Source organism: Punica granatum, chromosome 6 (assembly GCF_007655135.1).
Source record: "Punica granatum isolate Tunisia-2019 chromosome 6, ASM765513v2, whole genome shotgun sequence".
NCBI classification, from domain to species: Eukaryota; Viridiplantae; Streptophyta; class Magnoliopsida; order Myrtales; family Lythraceae; genus Punica; species Punica granatum.
Window position 1 is genome coordinate 3,052,828 of NC_045132.1, and position 15,474 is coordinate 3,068,301.

General features: G+C 39.1%; 2 protein-coding genes and 2 pseudogenes across 3 annotated transcripts; 1 reads left to right on the plus strand and 3 right to left on the minus strand.

Annotated features, from left to right (window-relative positions):
* Positions 1 to 123: 123 nt before the first annotated feature.
* Positions 124 to 4,852, minus strand: LOC116211044 (annotated as a pseudogene).
* Positions 4,853 to 5,675: 823 nt separating this feature from the next.
* On the minus strand, positions 5,676 to 10,372 carry LOC116211045 (annotated as a pseudogene).
* A 549-nt stretch (positions 10,373 to 10,921) lies between these two features.
* Positions 10,922 to 15,470, minus strand: LOC116210820 (probable L-type lectin-domain containing receptor kinase S.7). Of its 2 annotated transcripts, none has more exons than XM_031544883.1 (2): positions 14,761 to 15,470; positions 10,922 to 11,636 (listed from the first exon to the last, which is right to left on the minus strand). In XM_031544883.1, the coding sequence occupies exons 1-2, from the start codon at positions 14,767 to 14,769 to the stop codon at positions 11,340 to 11,342; spliced, it is 306 nt and encodes a 101-aa protein (XP_031400743.1). In that variant the 5' UTR covers positions 14,770 to 15,470; the 3' UTR covers positions 10,922 to 11,339. The 2 variants fall into 2 exon arrangements, 1 of the variants encoding a protein (XP_031400743.1); XR_004157570.1 differs by lacking the exon at positions 10,922 to 11,636 and adding an exon at positions 13,871 to 14,211 and having other exon boundaries at positions 14,761 to 15,464.
* On the plus strand, positions 12,130 to 14,000 carry LOC116210818 (2-oxoglutarate-dependent dioxygenase DAO-like). The gene is made up of 3 exons (XM_031544881.1): positions 12,130 to 12,529; positions 12,893 to 13,208; positions 13,422 to 14,000. Exons 1-3 carry the CDS (start codon positions 12,189 to 12,191, stop codon positions 13,668 to 13,670), a joined length of 906 nt encoding a protein of 301 aa, XP_031400741.1. The 5' UTR covers positions 12,130 to 12,188; the 3' UTR covers positions 13,671 to 14,000.
* Positions 15,471 to 15,474: the final 4 nt, after the last annotated feature.

The following is a 15,474-nucleotide window of genomic DNA, read 5'->3' on the forward strand; positions in this document are numbered from 1 at the left end:
ACGAAACCACTTGATTCCGAATCGGTAACTTGTGATATTGCACTAAACACCAATTGACACTTTATATTACGATCTATGAATGAGAATTAATTTTAGTAAATAGACAAATGAAAGACAATACTTAATGACTATTTTTGACTGTACAATATTTCTTGTACATCCCCTCATGCAAAATCTAAAATAAATCGAAAAAATCCAAATATTAAAGAGAAAAACGAAAAGAAAGGGAAGAAATAAACAAAAATGAGGCCGATTGTACAAACAATCCTCGGCCTGCCGCTGCCCAAAATAGACTAGGAAAATTACCAAACCAAAAAAGGAAAGGACAACAAGAAATTTTTTTAAAAAAAGAGCAAGAAATTAATTAACATTTTCGAAATTTCAATTATATAGGGAAAAAAAGAGCTCAGAATTCCTTGCGGGGCAGTTCATGCGAAGGAGCTGTCACTGTACCCGGCGAAGTTCTCTCGCTGCGTCTAACCTGACCCAAATGCTGATGACGTGATCGGGGTCGTGTCGGTGGTGTCCCCGTTGATGTTCAGTGGGCCCATTGACGGCCACACGAACTGAGGCTTGAATGGCTAGACCTGTGGCGGCGGCACCAAACTGGACAAGATTTGAACGATCTCCTGAGTCTCTAGCCTCTCGCTAGCCATTGGGTGGGAGCAGGCCAGGCTAAGGAGCAGAAGCCTCTGTGCCTCCTCAGCAACACAATCGCCGCCCAGCAGCCCGTCCACTGCCTCCATTAGCTGCCCGTCCACTGCCTCCAGTAGCCGCCTGTCACGGTGAAGGTACCAAACCCAGTCCACAAGGAGTTGGAAATCACCGATCTTGGTCCAGGGCCTTTGGCCACAAATCACCTGATACATGCACATAATCTTTTATTCATCCTTTTTGTCGGTTCTATATATATATTTAGGATATGCATGTATATTGATACAGTAATAGTTTAATCTTTTGATAATATAGCACATAGGCTATGGACGTACCTCCAGAATCACTACCCCGAAGCCGTAGATGTCCGATTCTCTTGAGGCCTTGCCAGTGTGAAGGCACTCGGGGGCAATGTATCCGAATGTGCCGGGTACACTATCAAGCTCAGCATAAGATGTCTTCCCATTGTCAATTGCACGGGCAAGGCCAAAATCGCCGAGTCGGGCATTGAATTCACCGTCGAGCATGATATTACTGGCCTTGAGGTTGCGGTGGAGGACCTTCTGGTCATGCTCATTGTGAAGGTAGTGGAGGGCCAATGCGACATCGGATAAGATCTTATACCTAAGGTTCCAGCCCAGAGCCGCCTTCTCTGGCGGGCATAAGATATGGGCTTCGAGGCTCCCGGGCATGTAATGGTACACCAACAACAACATCCCGTTTTTGTGGCACCATCCTAATTCAAAAAACGTTGAAAGATGTCAAAACTTCTCAATTCTAATTACGATTAAATTGTCTTTAGATAAATTTTTAATCTGAACAAATTTAAATTATAATTCAAGAAAATATTCAATTTTGTAAACATACAAATTACCACTCACCAAGTAGCATTATTATAAAATAAAGAGTTTTAGTGCAGTAATATTGAATTATTTTTTTACTCTATCCAACAGTATGAAAAATCTCATGATATATGTAATGATAAGAGATAGAGGTTTTAATTGAGCAATATTGCCCTTCATACATAATTAAGAAATTCTGGTTCAATTTTTACCAATACAAATCCGAATGCTTATATTTCTTATTTTTCTCATTGCGCTAGGCTTGTAGGCTTTTTTTTTTTTTATAATCGAAAACAAAATACAATAACAATAATTAGAGACAAATCATGGCCCATGGCCCATCACTGCAAGGCAACAATTAATTTTTGTTTTTTCTTTGGTGTAATAATAATAATAATAATAATAATAATAATATCTTTTTCTATAGTTTTCTATTTTGGCTTACATCTTCTGTCGATGCAATGGGTTGATGTCAGAAATTTTGAATTCTTCAAAATTGACTAATTGGAAGGCAATGCATGTGCTAAGATTCCCTATCATCAAGCAAACAATTGGACTTTATGAAGAGAACAAAAATAAATATCAATAAATCAATAAACATAAAATAAGGTGTTATAATTATATGCATGGGATTTAATCTCCTGCGACATTGCCATACATTAAGTACATCATTGCCCTTACAATCATTCCAGATCTGGCGTTGGACCCGTATATATTTACCTACCTATGATCGCTTTTTTTTTTTTTTTATATAAAGAAGATTTATAGGCTTATTAAATAATATAAAAGAAGAAATAAAATAGTATGTAAGTCTCACGGACGGGACTTCTTGATTTTGATTTCGAGTCGGAATCTCTTGCTTTCAAATTGGTATGTCCTGAAACATTCTTTTAATTATAGGAATCGGTAATAGTCTGGGTGATATTTGTGCGGCAAAATTTATTTGAGATTTTCAGCATTAGATGGCCTGACTTTTATATAATACTAAGTCGTTATATAACTACATTTTAAATTTGTTTAAGATAACGACTACATCTTGAACTTATATTAATATATGGATAAGCTCAACATTTCAGATCAGAAAAGCCAAATACATATTACGTGGATAAGCTCAAGATTAAGAAATCAGAAACTCATGGTGTGTTTGGTTTTAGAGTTTGGTAGAATTGAGTTTTGATTTTAATTGTGTTGTAATGATTGTGTTGTTGAATTATGAGGAAAAAGTAATGAATAGTTGAGAGAATTTAGTATTAAAAATTGAATTGAGTATAATGAAGTTTATGTATGAGGCCCATCTTTTTGACTTTGAAGAGTTAATTTTTGTTGTGTAGCGAATAGAGTTAAAATTAGAGTTAAAATCTTAAAATCTGATTGTGAAATCAAATGAGTGGACCATTACAATAATTAAAATGCGTAAAGGACGGTGGGCCATTAGTTTGTATTTTCTCTTACATTATTTGCTTTTGCTAATATGTTATATGATTTTATGTCGTCTCTTGTTGAAATTTAGTTAGTTATATAACTTCATTTTTTAAGTATGTTTAAGTCAATGGCCAAAAAAAGTACTTTTAAGTAAGGGATAAGGAAGAGGTCAGAAAAAAAGGAGGATAAAGTCAAGATTTCATAAGTTAAATTTCAAAACTTATAGAAGAAAATATTAGGCAGCTTCATATTCAATAATTTTCAATTTAAATTATCGAATTTTCTCCCATATTGAGAGAGTCAGCAGTCCTAGAAGGTCAACATTTTCTTCCAAAATACTACAAAGTTATTTGTAGTTGTAGCTCTTTTAGCCAATGATATATATGTATATATGGACACATATATGTGTATACATATATATGTATACACATATATTTGTGCATATATATGTATATGTACATGTATATACATAATATTTAGATACATATTAAGCATGTGCATTATGAGACTTCATTTAATATAATTTACTATTCCTATCGCAATATACTTTCCTGTGATAAAATTTCAGTATAATTTGTTATAACATACAAAATTTCTTATAGTATAAATATAATTTTATGTAAGATTGATAGCATAAAAGATCAACTTTTGCACTCAATCGAAAACCAATCTCGGATTCCCATCATATAAATCGTACTTCCATATAATTGCTAACAATTGCAACGAGCTTTCTCATTTTATGAAAATTTTGTTGTTTGAGAAGCGAAATAGCATAAATATCTTGAAAAGCAATTTATGAAAACTGCATTTTTTTAATGAAAAATTCGATAATCTACCGATCAGGACACTGAAGAGAGCAGGGTCGGCTGTCCTGCTCGCTTCAGACCACCCCAACCCATGGCAAGGTTGCCGGAGGCCCGGATCTTTGAAGGGTTGGGGCCACTCGCCACAAACCCTTTTCAAGTGAAAGAGCATTTTCCAGCTCTTGGATACCATACCACTAAAAAGTATCCTTTGCCGGCTCAACTTCAATAAGCTCACCAATCCAACCTTATGAGTATAATCCAATCATATTTACCCTTTAATCAATGTCTCTAGATCTTTTCTACCCAGTAGACTTCAAATGTTTCGAATTAATCTAAATCAATAGGCCTTAAATGTTCATGTTTAGTTTTTGTCATGATTATATGTAAAACAAACACAATTGCACACGAAATGACAAGAAAAAGACTCATTCTATAAAACATATTGGACTCACCGAGCAATTAGACGAGGTGCTTGTGCCGGAGCCGGTTGATGATGGTGAGTTCTGCCAGGAAATCATCCTTGCTCTTGATCTTGTCCCTGTTGAATTTCTTCACAGCAATCTCCAAGTTGTTCTCCTTAGGCAGCAGCGTGTCTTTGTAGACCACACCGAAGCCGCCTTCCCCAAGCCTCTGCTTGTCGTCAAAGTTGTTTGTCCCCTTCTTCAACTCCTTAAAGCTGAACTCCCTCGGAGTCTCGGGAAAGCTCTTCAGAGCACCCAGTATGTTAGGGTCGTTGGCGGCAACCTGCCTCCGGTGCATGGCCACGCCCCAACACCCGACTCCCAGTATCACCAAGGCTGCAGGCAACCCGATGCCCAGCGCCAGGATTATCCCGAGTTTATTGTCCTTGGTGAGATTTTCTACAGTTAGATTCCATGCTAGGACGCAGTTTAGCTCGACGTAGGTCCCGGTCGAGGCTGCAAATCCGAAGTAGGATTCATCCTTCACCACTTGGCTTATGTCCAGATCTGCAGACATCACCGGCTCACTTGGCATGGGCTTGGTCAATGAGACATCGGATAAGATCTTATACCTAAGGTTCCAGCCCAGAGCCCCCTTCTCTGACGGGCAGAAGATACGGGCGTCGAGGCTCCCGTTGGGCATGTAATGGTACGCCAACATCAACATCCCATTTTTGTGGCACCATCCCAATTCAAAAAACAATAAAACATGTCAAAACTTCTCAATTCTAGTTACGATTAAATTGTCTTTAGATAAATTTCTAATCTCAAAAAATTTGAATCATAATTCAAGAAAATATTAAGTTTTGTAAACATTTAAATTACCAGTCACCAAAAAGCATTATTATAAAATAAAGAGTTTTAGTGCGGTAATACTGAATTATTTTCTTTCTCTATCCAACAGTATAAAAATTTGGGCACAATACTGAAGTAGAAGTGGTATCGGTGTCGCAAACTTGGGCACAATAAAAAAAAATATTGCCAATTAAGAAAACTTGAAAAATTTCAACATTGTCGGGAAAATTACACCAGTGGTACACAACCTTTCTAAAGTGAAAGAGTTTGTTTAAGATCAAACTCGAAACCACTTGATTCCGAATTGGTAACTTGTGATATTGCACTAAACACCATTTGACACTTTATATTATGACGCGTGAATGATAACTAATTTTAGTTAATAGGCACATTAAAGGCAATACTCATTCTTGTACATCCCCTCATGCAAAATCTAAAATAAACCGAAAAAATCCAAATATTAAAGAGAAAAACGAAAAGAAAGGGAAGAAATAAACAAAAATGAGGCTGATTGTACAAACAATCCTTGGTTGCCTACCGCTGCCCAAAATAGACTAGGAAAATTAGCAAACCAAAAAAGGAAAGAACAACCAGAAATTTTTTAAAAAAAAGAGTGAGAAATTAATTAATTAATTTACATTTTCGAAATTTCAATTATATTCCCTGGGGGAGCTTAGAATTCCTTGCGGAGCAGTTCACGCGAAGGAGCTGTCACTGTACCTGGCGAAGCTCTCTCGCTGCGTCCAACCCGACCCAAATGCCGATGACGTGATCGGGGTCGTGTCGGTGGTGTCCCCGTCGATGTTCAGCGGGCCCATTGACGGCCACACGAATGGAGGCTTGAATGGCGGGACTGTGGCGGCGGCACCGAGCCGGACAGGATTTGAACGATCGCCTGAGTCTTGGGCCTCTCGCTAGCAATTGGGTGGGAGCAGGCTAGGCCAAGGAACAAAAGCCTCTATGCCTCCTCAGCAACATAATTACCGCCCAGCCGCCCATCCACTGCCTCCAGCAGTCGCCTGTCACGATGAAGGTAGCAGACCCAGTCCACTAGGAGCTGGAAATCACCGATCTTGGTCCAGGCCACAAATTACTTGATACATGCACATAATCTTTCATTCATCTTTGGGAAGGTAACATAGTCTTTTTGTCGGTTGGATATTGTTTTTGGTGAATATCGGTTGTATATTTAGGATATGCATGTATATTGATACAATAATAGTTTAATCTTTCGATAATATAGCATATAGTCTATCACTACCAGAAATTTTGTATGTTGTGACGAATTTTATTGCTACTAAAGAAATTTTATCACAAGAAAAGTATATTGAGATAAGAATTTTGAATTATATTAAATAAAGTCTCATAATGCGCATACTTAATATGTATGTAGATACATATATTTTTATATATATACACATATCATCAGTATTATGTGAGTGCGAAAGTAAAGTATTCCCATAATAACTAATATATATGTATATACATCCCTAATGTGCATGAATATACATACTTAATCTGTATATTGTGATAAGAATGTCAAATTATACTAAATAAAGTCTCATAGTGTACATACTTAATATGTATGTAGATACATAGATATTTATATGTGTACACTATCTTCAATATTGTGTGAGCGCCATAAATCAAGTATTCCCATAATAATGAACATATATATATATATATATATACATATTTTCATATATTGTGACACATTATATAACGTTTTCATTGAGAAAATAAATTTATCATCATGAATTATAAAGTATTGTGACCAAACATTTTTTTGTCACGATATACTTATTAGGACGAGCTTATTTTGCAAGACTCGTAACAAGTTATCCGCTATTTCATGGCAACAAAATTTTATCTGTTATTGTGTATGGACATACCTCCAGAATCATTGCCCCGAAGCCGTAGACGTCTGATTCTCTTGAGGCCTTGCTGGTGTGGAGGCACTCGGGGGCAATGTATCCGAATGTGCCGGGTACACCATCAAGCTCAACATAAGATGTCTTCCCATTGTCAATTGCACGGGCAAGTCCAAAATCGCCGAGCCGGGCATTGAATTCACCGTCGAGCATGATATTACTTGCCTTGAGGTCGCGGTGGAGGACTTTCTGGTCATACTCGTTGTGAAGGTAGTGGAGGGCCAATGAGACATTGGATAAGATCTTATACCTAAGGTTCCAGCCCAGAGCCGCCTTCTCCAGCGGGCAGAAGATATGGGCGTCGAGGCTCCCGTTGGGCATGTAATGGTACACCAACAACAACATCCCATTTTTGTGGCACCATCCTAATTAAAAAAGATATTAAAACATGTCAAAACTTCTCAATTCTAGTTACGATTAAATTGTCTTTAGATAAATTTTTAATCTCAACAAATTTAAATCATAATTCAAGAAAATATTCAGTTTTGTAAACATATAAATTACCACTCACCGAGAAGCATTATTATAAAATAAAGAGTTTTAGTGCAGTAACACTGAATTATTTTTTTACTCTATTCAACAGTATAAAAATCTAATTTGAACAAGTAGAAAAGAACTGAAGAAAATTGTCAAAAAAATATTCGATTTCACAAAAATGTTAGTCACTTCTCATGATATATGTAATGATAAGAGAGAGAGGTTTCAATTAAGCAATATTGCCCTTGATACATAACTAAGAAATTCTAATTCACCTTTTACCCATACAAATTCGAATGCTTTTATTTCTTAATTTTCTCATTGAGCGAGGCTTGTAGGCTTTTTTATAATTGAAAAGAAAATACAATAACAATAATCAGAGACAAATCATGTCCTGTGGCCCATCACTGCAAGCCAATAATTAATTTTTGTTTTTTTCTTTGGTGTAATAATAATAATATCTTCTTTTCTATACTTTTCTATTTTGGCTAACATCTTCTGGCCATGCATGTGCTAAGATTCCTTATCATCAAGCAAACAATTGGACTTTATGAAGAAAACAAAAATAAATATCAATAAATTAATAAACATAAATAAGGTTGTTATAATTATATGCATGGGATTTAATCTCCTGCGACATTGCCATACATTAAGTACATCATTGCCCTTGCAATCATCCTAGATCTGGCGGTGGACCCATATATATTTACCTGCCTATAATCTTTTTTTTTTCTTTTTTTTTGTTATAAAGGAGATTTATGGACTTATTAAATAACATAAAAGAAGAAATAAAAAAGCATGTAAATTCCACGAACAAGGATAGAATCCATGAACTTCTTGATTTTGATTTAGAGTCGGAATCTCTTGCTTTCAAGTTGGTACCTCCCGAAACATTTTTTTAATTAGGAATTGGTAACAGTCTGTGTGATATTCGTGAGGCAAAATTTATTTGAGATTTTCAGCATTAGGTGGCATGACTTTTATATAGTACTAAGTCGTTATATAATGGCATTTTAAATTTGTTTAAGATAACGACTAAATCTTGAACGTATTTTAGTATATGGATAAGCTCAACATTTCGGATAAGAAAAGCCAAATATATATTACGTAATACAAGATTAAATCAGAAACTCAATGTTTCTTTTCCAATTTACAATAATTAAAATGCGTATAAGGACGGTGGGCCATTAATTTGTAATTTCTCTTACATTATTTGCTTTTGCTAATATATTATATGATTTTATGTTGTGTCTTTTTGAAATTTAATTAGTTATGTAACTTCATTTTTTAAGTATGTTTAAGTTAATGGCCAAAACAAGTACTTTTAAGGAAGAGGTCAAAAAAGAAAAAAAGAGGATAAGGTCAAGATTTCATAAATTAAATTTCAAAAAATATAGAAGAAAATATTAGGCAGCTTCATATTCAATAGTTTTTCAATTTAAATTATTGAATTTTCTCCCATATTAAGAGAGGTAGCAATCCTAGAAGTTCAACATTTTCTTCTAGAACACTACAAAGTTAGTTGTAGTTGTAGCTCTTTTAGCCAATGATATATATGTATATATTATGTATATATATATATATAAATTTACCAATGAAAGTAAATAATAATACATGTGATTAATACCAAGGGAAAAAATGATTTATTAATGTACTAAATAATATATTTTTTAAAATTGATAGCATAAAAGACCAACGTTTGCACTCAATCGAAATCAAATCTCGAATTCCCATCATATAAGTCGTACTTCCATATAGTTGCTAACAACTGTAGCAAGCTTTCTCATTTTATGTAAATTTTGTCGTTTGGCAAGCGAAATAGCATAAATATTTTGAAAAGCAATTTATGAAAATTGCATCTTTTTAATGAAAATTTCGATAACCTACCGATCAAGACACTGAAGAGAGCAGGATCGGGAATCCTGCTCGCTTCAGACCACCCTGTCCCATGGCGAGGTTGCTGGAGGCCCGGATCTTTGAAGGGTTGGGGCACTCGCCACAAACCCTTTTCAAGTGAAAGTGCATTTGCCAGCTCTTGGATACCATACCACTAAAAAGTCTCCTTTGCCGGCTAAACTTCAATAAGCTCACCAATCCAACCTTATGAGTATTATCCAATCATATTTACCCTTTAATCAACGTCTCTAGATCTTTTCCACCCAGTAGGCTTTAAATGTTTCGAATTAATCTAAATCAATAGGCCTTAAACGTTGATGTTTAGTTTTTGTCATGATTATATGTTAAACAAACACAATTGCACACGAAATGACAAGAAAAAGACTCATTCTATCAAACATATCGGACTCACCGAGCAATTGGACGAGGTGCTTGTGCCGGAGCCGGTTGATGATGGTGAGTTCTGCCAGGAAATCATCCTTGCTCTTGATCTTGTCCCTGTTGAATTTCTTCACAGCAATCTCCAAGTTGTTCTCCTTAGGCAGCAGCGTGCCTCTATAGACCACACCGAAGCCGCCTTCCCCAAGCCATTGCTTGTCATCAAAGTTGTTCGTCGCCTTCTTCAACTCCTTAAAGCTGAACTCCCTCGGAGTCCCGTGAAGGCTCTTCAGGGCACCCAGTATGTTCGGGTCGTTGGCGGCAACCTGCCTCCGGTGCATGGCCACGCCCCACCACCCGACTCCCAGTATCACCAAGGCTGCAAGCAACCCGATGCCCAGCGCCAGGATTATCCCGAGTTTATTGTCCTTGGTGAGATTTTCTACAGTTAGATTCCATGCTAGGACGCAGTTTAGCTCGACGTAGGTCCCGGTCGAGGCTGCAAATCCGAAGTAGGATTCAACCTTCACCACTTGGCTTATGTCCAGATCTGTAGACATCATCGGCTCACTTGGCATGGGCTTGGTCAATGAGACATCGAATAAGATCTTATACCTAAGGTTCCAGCCCAGAGCCGCCTTCTCCGACGGGCAGAAGATACGAGCGTCGAGGCTCCCTTTGGGCATGTAATGGTACGCCAACATCAACATCCCATTTTTGTGGCACCATCCCAATTCAAAAAACAATAAAACATGTCAAAACTTCTCAATTCTAGTTACGATTAAATTGTCTTTAGATAAATTTCTAATCTCAAAAAATTTGAATCATAATTCAAGAAAATATTCAGTTTTGTAAACATTTAAATTACCAGTCACCAAGAAGCATTATTATAAAATAAAGAGTTTTAGTGCGGTAATACTGAATTATTTTCTTTCTCTATCCAACAGTATAAAAATTTGGGCACAATACTGAAGTAGAAGTGGTATCGGTGTCGCAAACTTGGGCACAATAAAAAAAAATATTGCCAATTAAGAAAAATTGAAAAATTTCAACATTGTCGGGAAAATTACACCAGTGGTACACAACCTTTCTAAAGTGAAAGAGTTTGTTTAAGATCAAACTCGAAACCACTTGATTCCGAATTGGTAACTTGTGATATTGCACTAAACACCATTTGACACTTTATATTATGACGCGTGAATGATAATTAATTTTAGTTAATAGGCACATTAAAGACAATACTTAATGATTATTTTTGAATGATTTGACTGTACAATATTTCTGGTACATCCCCTCATGCAAAATCTAAAATAAACCGAAAAAATCCAAATATTAAAGAGAAAAACGAAAAGAAAGGGAAGAAATAAACAAAAATGAGGCTAATTGTACAAACAATCCTTGGTTGTCTGCCGCTGCCCAAAATAGACTAGGAAAATTAGCAAACCAAAAAAGGAAAGAACAACCAGAAATTTTTTAAAAAAAAGAGTGAGAAATTAATTAATTAATTTACATTTTCAAAATTTCAATTATATTCCCTGGGGGAGCTTAGAATTCCTTGCGGAGCAGTTCACGCAAAGGAGCTGTCACTGTACCCGGCGAAGATCTCTCGCTACGTCCAACCCTACCCAAATGCCGATGACGTGATTTGGGTCGTGTCGGTGGTGTCCCCGTCGATGTTCAGCGGGCCCATTGACGGCCACCGAATGGAGGCTTGAATGGCGGGACCTGTGGTGGTGACACCGAGCCCGACAGGATTTGAACGATCGCTTGAGTCTTGGGCCTCTCGCTAACAATTGGGTGGGAGCAGGCTAGGCCAAGGAACAAAAGCCTCTGTGCCTCCTCAGCAATATAATCACCGCCCAGCCGCCCGTCCACTGCCTCCAGCAGTCGCCTGTCACGATGAAGGTAGCAGACCCAGTCCACTAGGAGCTGGAAATCACCGATCTTGGTCCAGGGCCTTTGGCCACAAATTACCTGATACATGCACATAATCTTTCATTCATCTTTGGGGAGGTAACATAGTCTTTTTGTCGGTTGGATATTTTTTTTTGGTGAATATCTGTTCTTGAGGGTAACATAGTCTTTTTGCGGTTTAGTTCTATTTTTTATTTTGAAGTCAAGTGAAAAACAAGCAATTTCTAAAAAGTCTGAATTTAAAATTTTGTAGAGAAAAACCGCATGATTGCATATCCTAGAGAAAAAGTTTATTAAGATTTGAATCATCTAGACATGACTCTACCACTCACATGTCTAGTAAAAATTTACATTGAGATTTGAATCATCTGGACATGACTCGACCGCTCATATGTCTAGTAAAAATTTACATGATATCAGAATGAGATATGAGCCGTGGCTCACGTTATATGAGGTCTAGTCTATCTTTTACAGTCTATTGCAAAGCGAGTGCGGAGAGTTAGAAATTCCGGACGGAGAAGTTTTCCCTTATAAATAGACCAAAGCGTAGCTTCATTTGACGCTGTCTCTGCAAGAAGAGAGAGAGGAGGAAGAGTGGACGGACTTTGAGCAATGGGGGAAGAGAGAGGAACCGTCCCAGTCCCTGCGATCGACATGGGAGGCTTCCCCGGAGAGTTTCAGAAGCTCAGGGAAGCCTGCGCTTGGGGCTGCTTCAGGATCGTAAACCACGAGGTCCCGCTGGAGCTCATGGCCCAGACGAAGGCCGTTGTGAGGGAGCTCCTCGATCTGCCGGTGGAGGTCAAGCGGAAGAACACGGACGTCATCGCCGGCAGCGGGTACGTGGCACCGTCCCCCAAGAACCCCCTCTACGAGGCCCTCGGCTTCTATGACATGGGTTCCTGGGACGCCGTCCTCGCCTTCTGCTCCCATTTGGAGGCCTCTCCTCACCAGAGGTATGTTTGTTCTTTTCTCGGTATCGATTCAAGCAGCCAATCAAATAATTTGATTTGGTCCGACTAGCCGGTATGTGTATGCCGTGTGTGTTCCGGAACAGGTTCGCGCTTGTCCTAGTAAAGTGATTAGGAACAGAGAAATAATACGATGGATATATGACAGCACGTGGTTCGGAACATCAGGGCACATTTCATATATCTCTCAACCTGAAACAAGTAAATTAGGCCTAAATGATATGAAATGCCAAAGCTCATCCAGTTTATGCCTAAGTTCGATAGCGGGCAATCAAAAAATTTGACCGAACATGAATGGATTCGTTAATTTGGACAGGATTATATATGGAGTTGATTAATCTCTTGCAGGGAAGTGATCATGAAGTATGCAGAAGCAATACATAAATTAATAATGGACATATCAGAGAAGCTCGGGGAAAGCCTGGGACTGAGCAAGGAAGTATTCAAGGAATGGCCTTGCCAGTTCTGGATCAACAAGTACAACTTCACCCCTGAGACCGTTGGCTTCTCGGGCGTGCAGACCCACACGGACTCGGGATTGTTGACAATCCTCCAGGATGATGAAAATGTTGGGGGTCTTGAAGTGATGGACCAGTCAGGTTCATTTGTCCCAGTCGAACCCCAGCACGGGACCTTCCTGGTAAACCTGGGAGATGTTGCAGCGGTAGGCAAATACTTTCATTCTTCTCATATTGAAGAGCTGTTTTCCGACTAGGTCCAAAACCGGAATCAGATTATGTGCTAGAAGAGCCCCTTTTTTCTAGATTTGATTTGGGATCACTTTTGGTCATCTTTCTCTACTAGGTATGGGCACATTTTAGATCGAATCAGTTTTCTGAATGCGCTCTGAACTACAGCCAATTTATATTGTTTCCAGGTATGGAGCAACGGTAGGTGGTGCAATGTGAAGCACCAGGTCCAATGCAAGCAGGCGGAGGTTCGGATTTCGATCGCAACGTTACTCCTAGGACCAAAAGAGGAAGCCATTGAGGCGCCAGAAGAACTTGTAGACTCAGAACACCCTCGTCTTTATGCCCCTTTTACCTGTGAGGACTACAGAAAGCTCCGGCTTTCCACAAAACAGCATGCTGGTGAGGTCCTCGCGCTCTTACGGGCTGACTCCTGAGGATATATATGCGAGGATTACCGTATCGGCGACACCGCAACTTAGCTTAATCTAGTGTACCCGATTCGGTTGGAGGTATTAACTCATTGATGTGCCTCGAAGAGAATGATAAAGTTTTAACATTGTCCAGGAGATGCAAACATATTACGAACTACTAATGTCAATGAAGCAACTATGGCTAACGTTCGAAGTCTCCATCCTTTTGTCTTGGGACAACGTACGTCATAGATTTGTAATAAAAGATAAGTCAGATTTTCAAATCCCTAAATAGTACATTATTGTCCATGCATTGCACAGGATTAATATTCAAATACAACAGTTTTTGGGTTCCTATATCATTTTATACCACTTTTTTGTAAATTCAAATCGGTCCTTATAAAGTTCTTCCTCACATTAGAATTTGCCAACCCGCTGCACCTCTCCTCACTGTTCATGTTCCTGCAATGGTTGTGAGCCTAATTGTGAAGGCATCGTGTTCTCGACAGTCAACATTCATTAGATTACTCGATCTTGCACGTCTCTTCCTCTGTTGATGTCGCACCTAATAGAGAAAATGATCCACGATCATAGCTTTCTCTGTATAGGACATATATAATAGGCACATATAGCAGTGAATTATTTCCATGCATATGCTCATGCTCAATGCTATATATTTGAATGAATACACCTCACTACGATTCGAGTGAGGATTCATCCAACTCTCTTCTAATCTTCATGGTATCAGAGTCCTGAATCGGGCAACACCCGTATCCTTCCCCTCAATCCTACAATCCCTCTCCCATTCCGAGCCATCCGCCGACTCTCCTCAGCCCCATCTATCCCTCACTTCATGCCAATTAACACTGCTTCCTCTCCATCTTCCTCGATCAGTCTATCGTCATCTTTTCCAACAATTCCTGTCAAACTCAATGGCAGAAACTACTTGTTTGGGAAAGGAATTATGACTCCTCTTCTTAATACCTATGGACTCCTCGATAATCGTTGAAGGTCGAGCATAGGCTTGAAGCCAAACCATCACCGGAACTTACGATTACAACAGCCCTAATCCTAACTATCAACAATGGGCATCGAAAGATAACTTTGCTCTTACCTGCATCATGCTAGCAGTCACAGAGGGGATTGGTTGCACTATACTCTAGGCCTGGAAATCGCTGGAGACGTCATTTTTCAACCAAACGGCAGCATAGGAGGATCTCCTCGAGCAGAAGTGCGTGACCTTCGAAATGGGACGTCATCGACGCTGAACTTCATCAATTCCGTGAAACAGCAGGCCCTTCGTTTCGCCCAGATCAAAAAGCCGAAGACATCGGCTCAGATTAATCGTCGCATCTACACCGGCCTAGGCAATGAACTGGAGCCTCTAATTCTGGCTAGTCTGACTCTCTAGCCACGATGAATAACGATGAACTCACCGCGCTTCTTATGGGCCACGAGGAGCGCCGGAACTACGCCGCCTCTCTGGATCAGTCGCAACAATCCAATTCCTCCACCCCTCTCTCTGGTATTCTCGGACCACCTCCTGAAGTGCACTTTGCTGACGGTCGCGGTACCAGCAGAGGAGGAGGTCGTGGCAGAGGTGGCCGGAATGGCACGGGGAGGAAAGGGCAGAGGCAGCGGCCAAGGTGGGCGCCGCTTCAATGGTGGCTATGGCAGCAGTAGATTTGGTAGCAGCGGAGGCTATGGCTGCAGTTACTATGGTAGCGGAGGGTTCGGAAGCGGAGGTGGCTTTGGCAGCGGCTATGGCGGAAGCCCAAATTTTGCTGGGCAAGGGAGGAATCTCGGGTGGGTTAGAATCCGGGTCAAA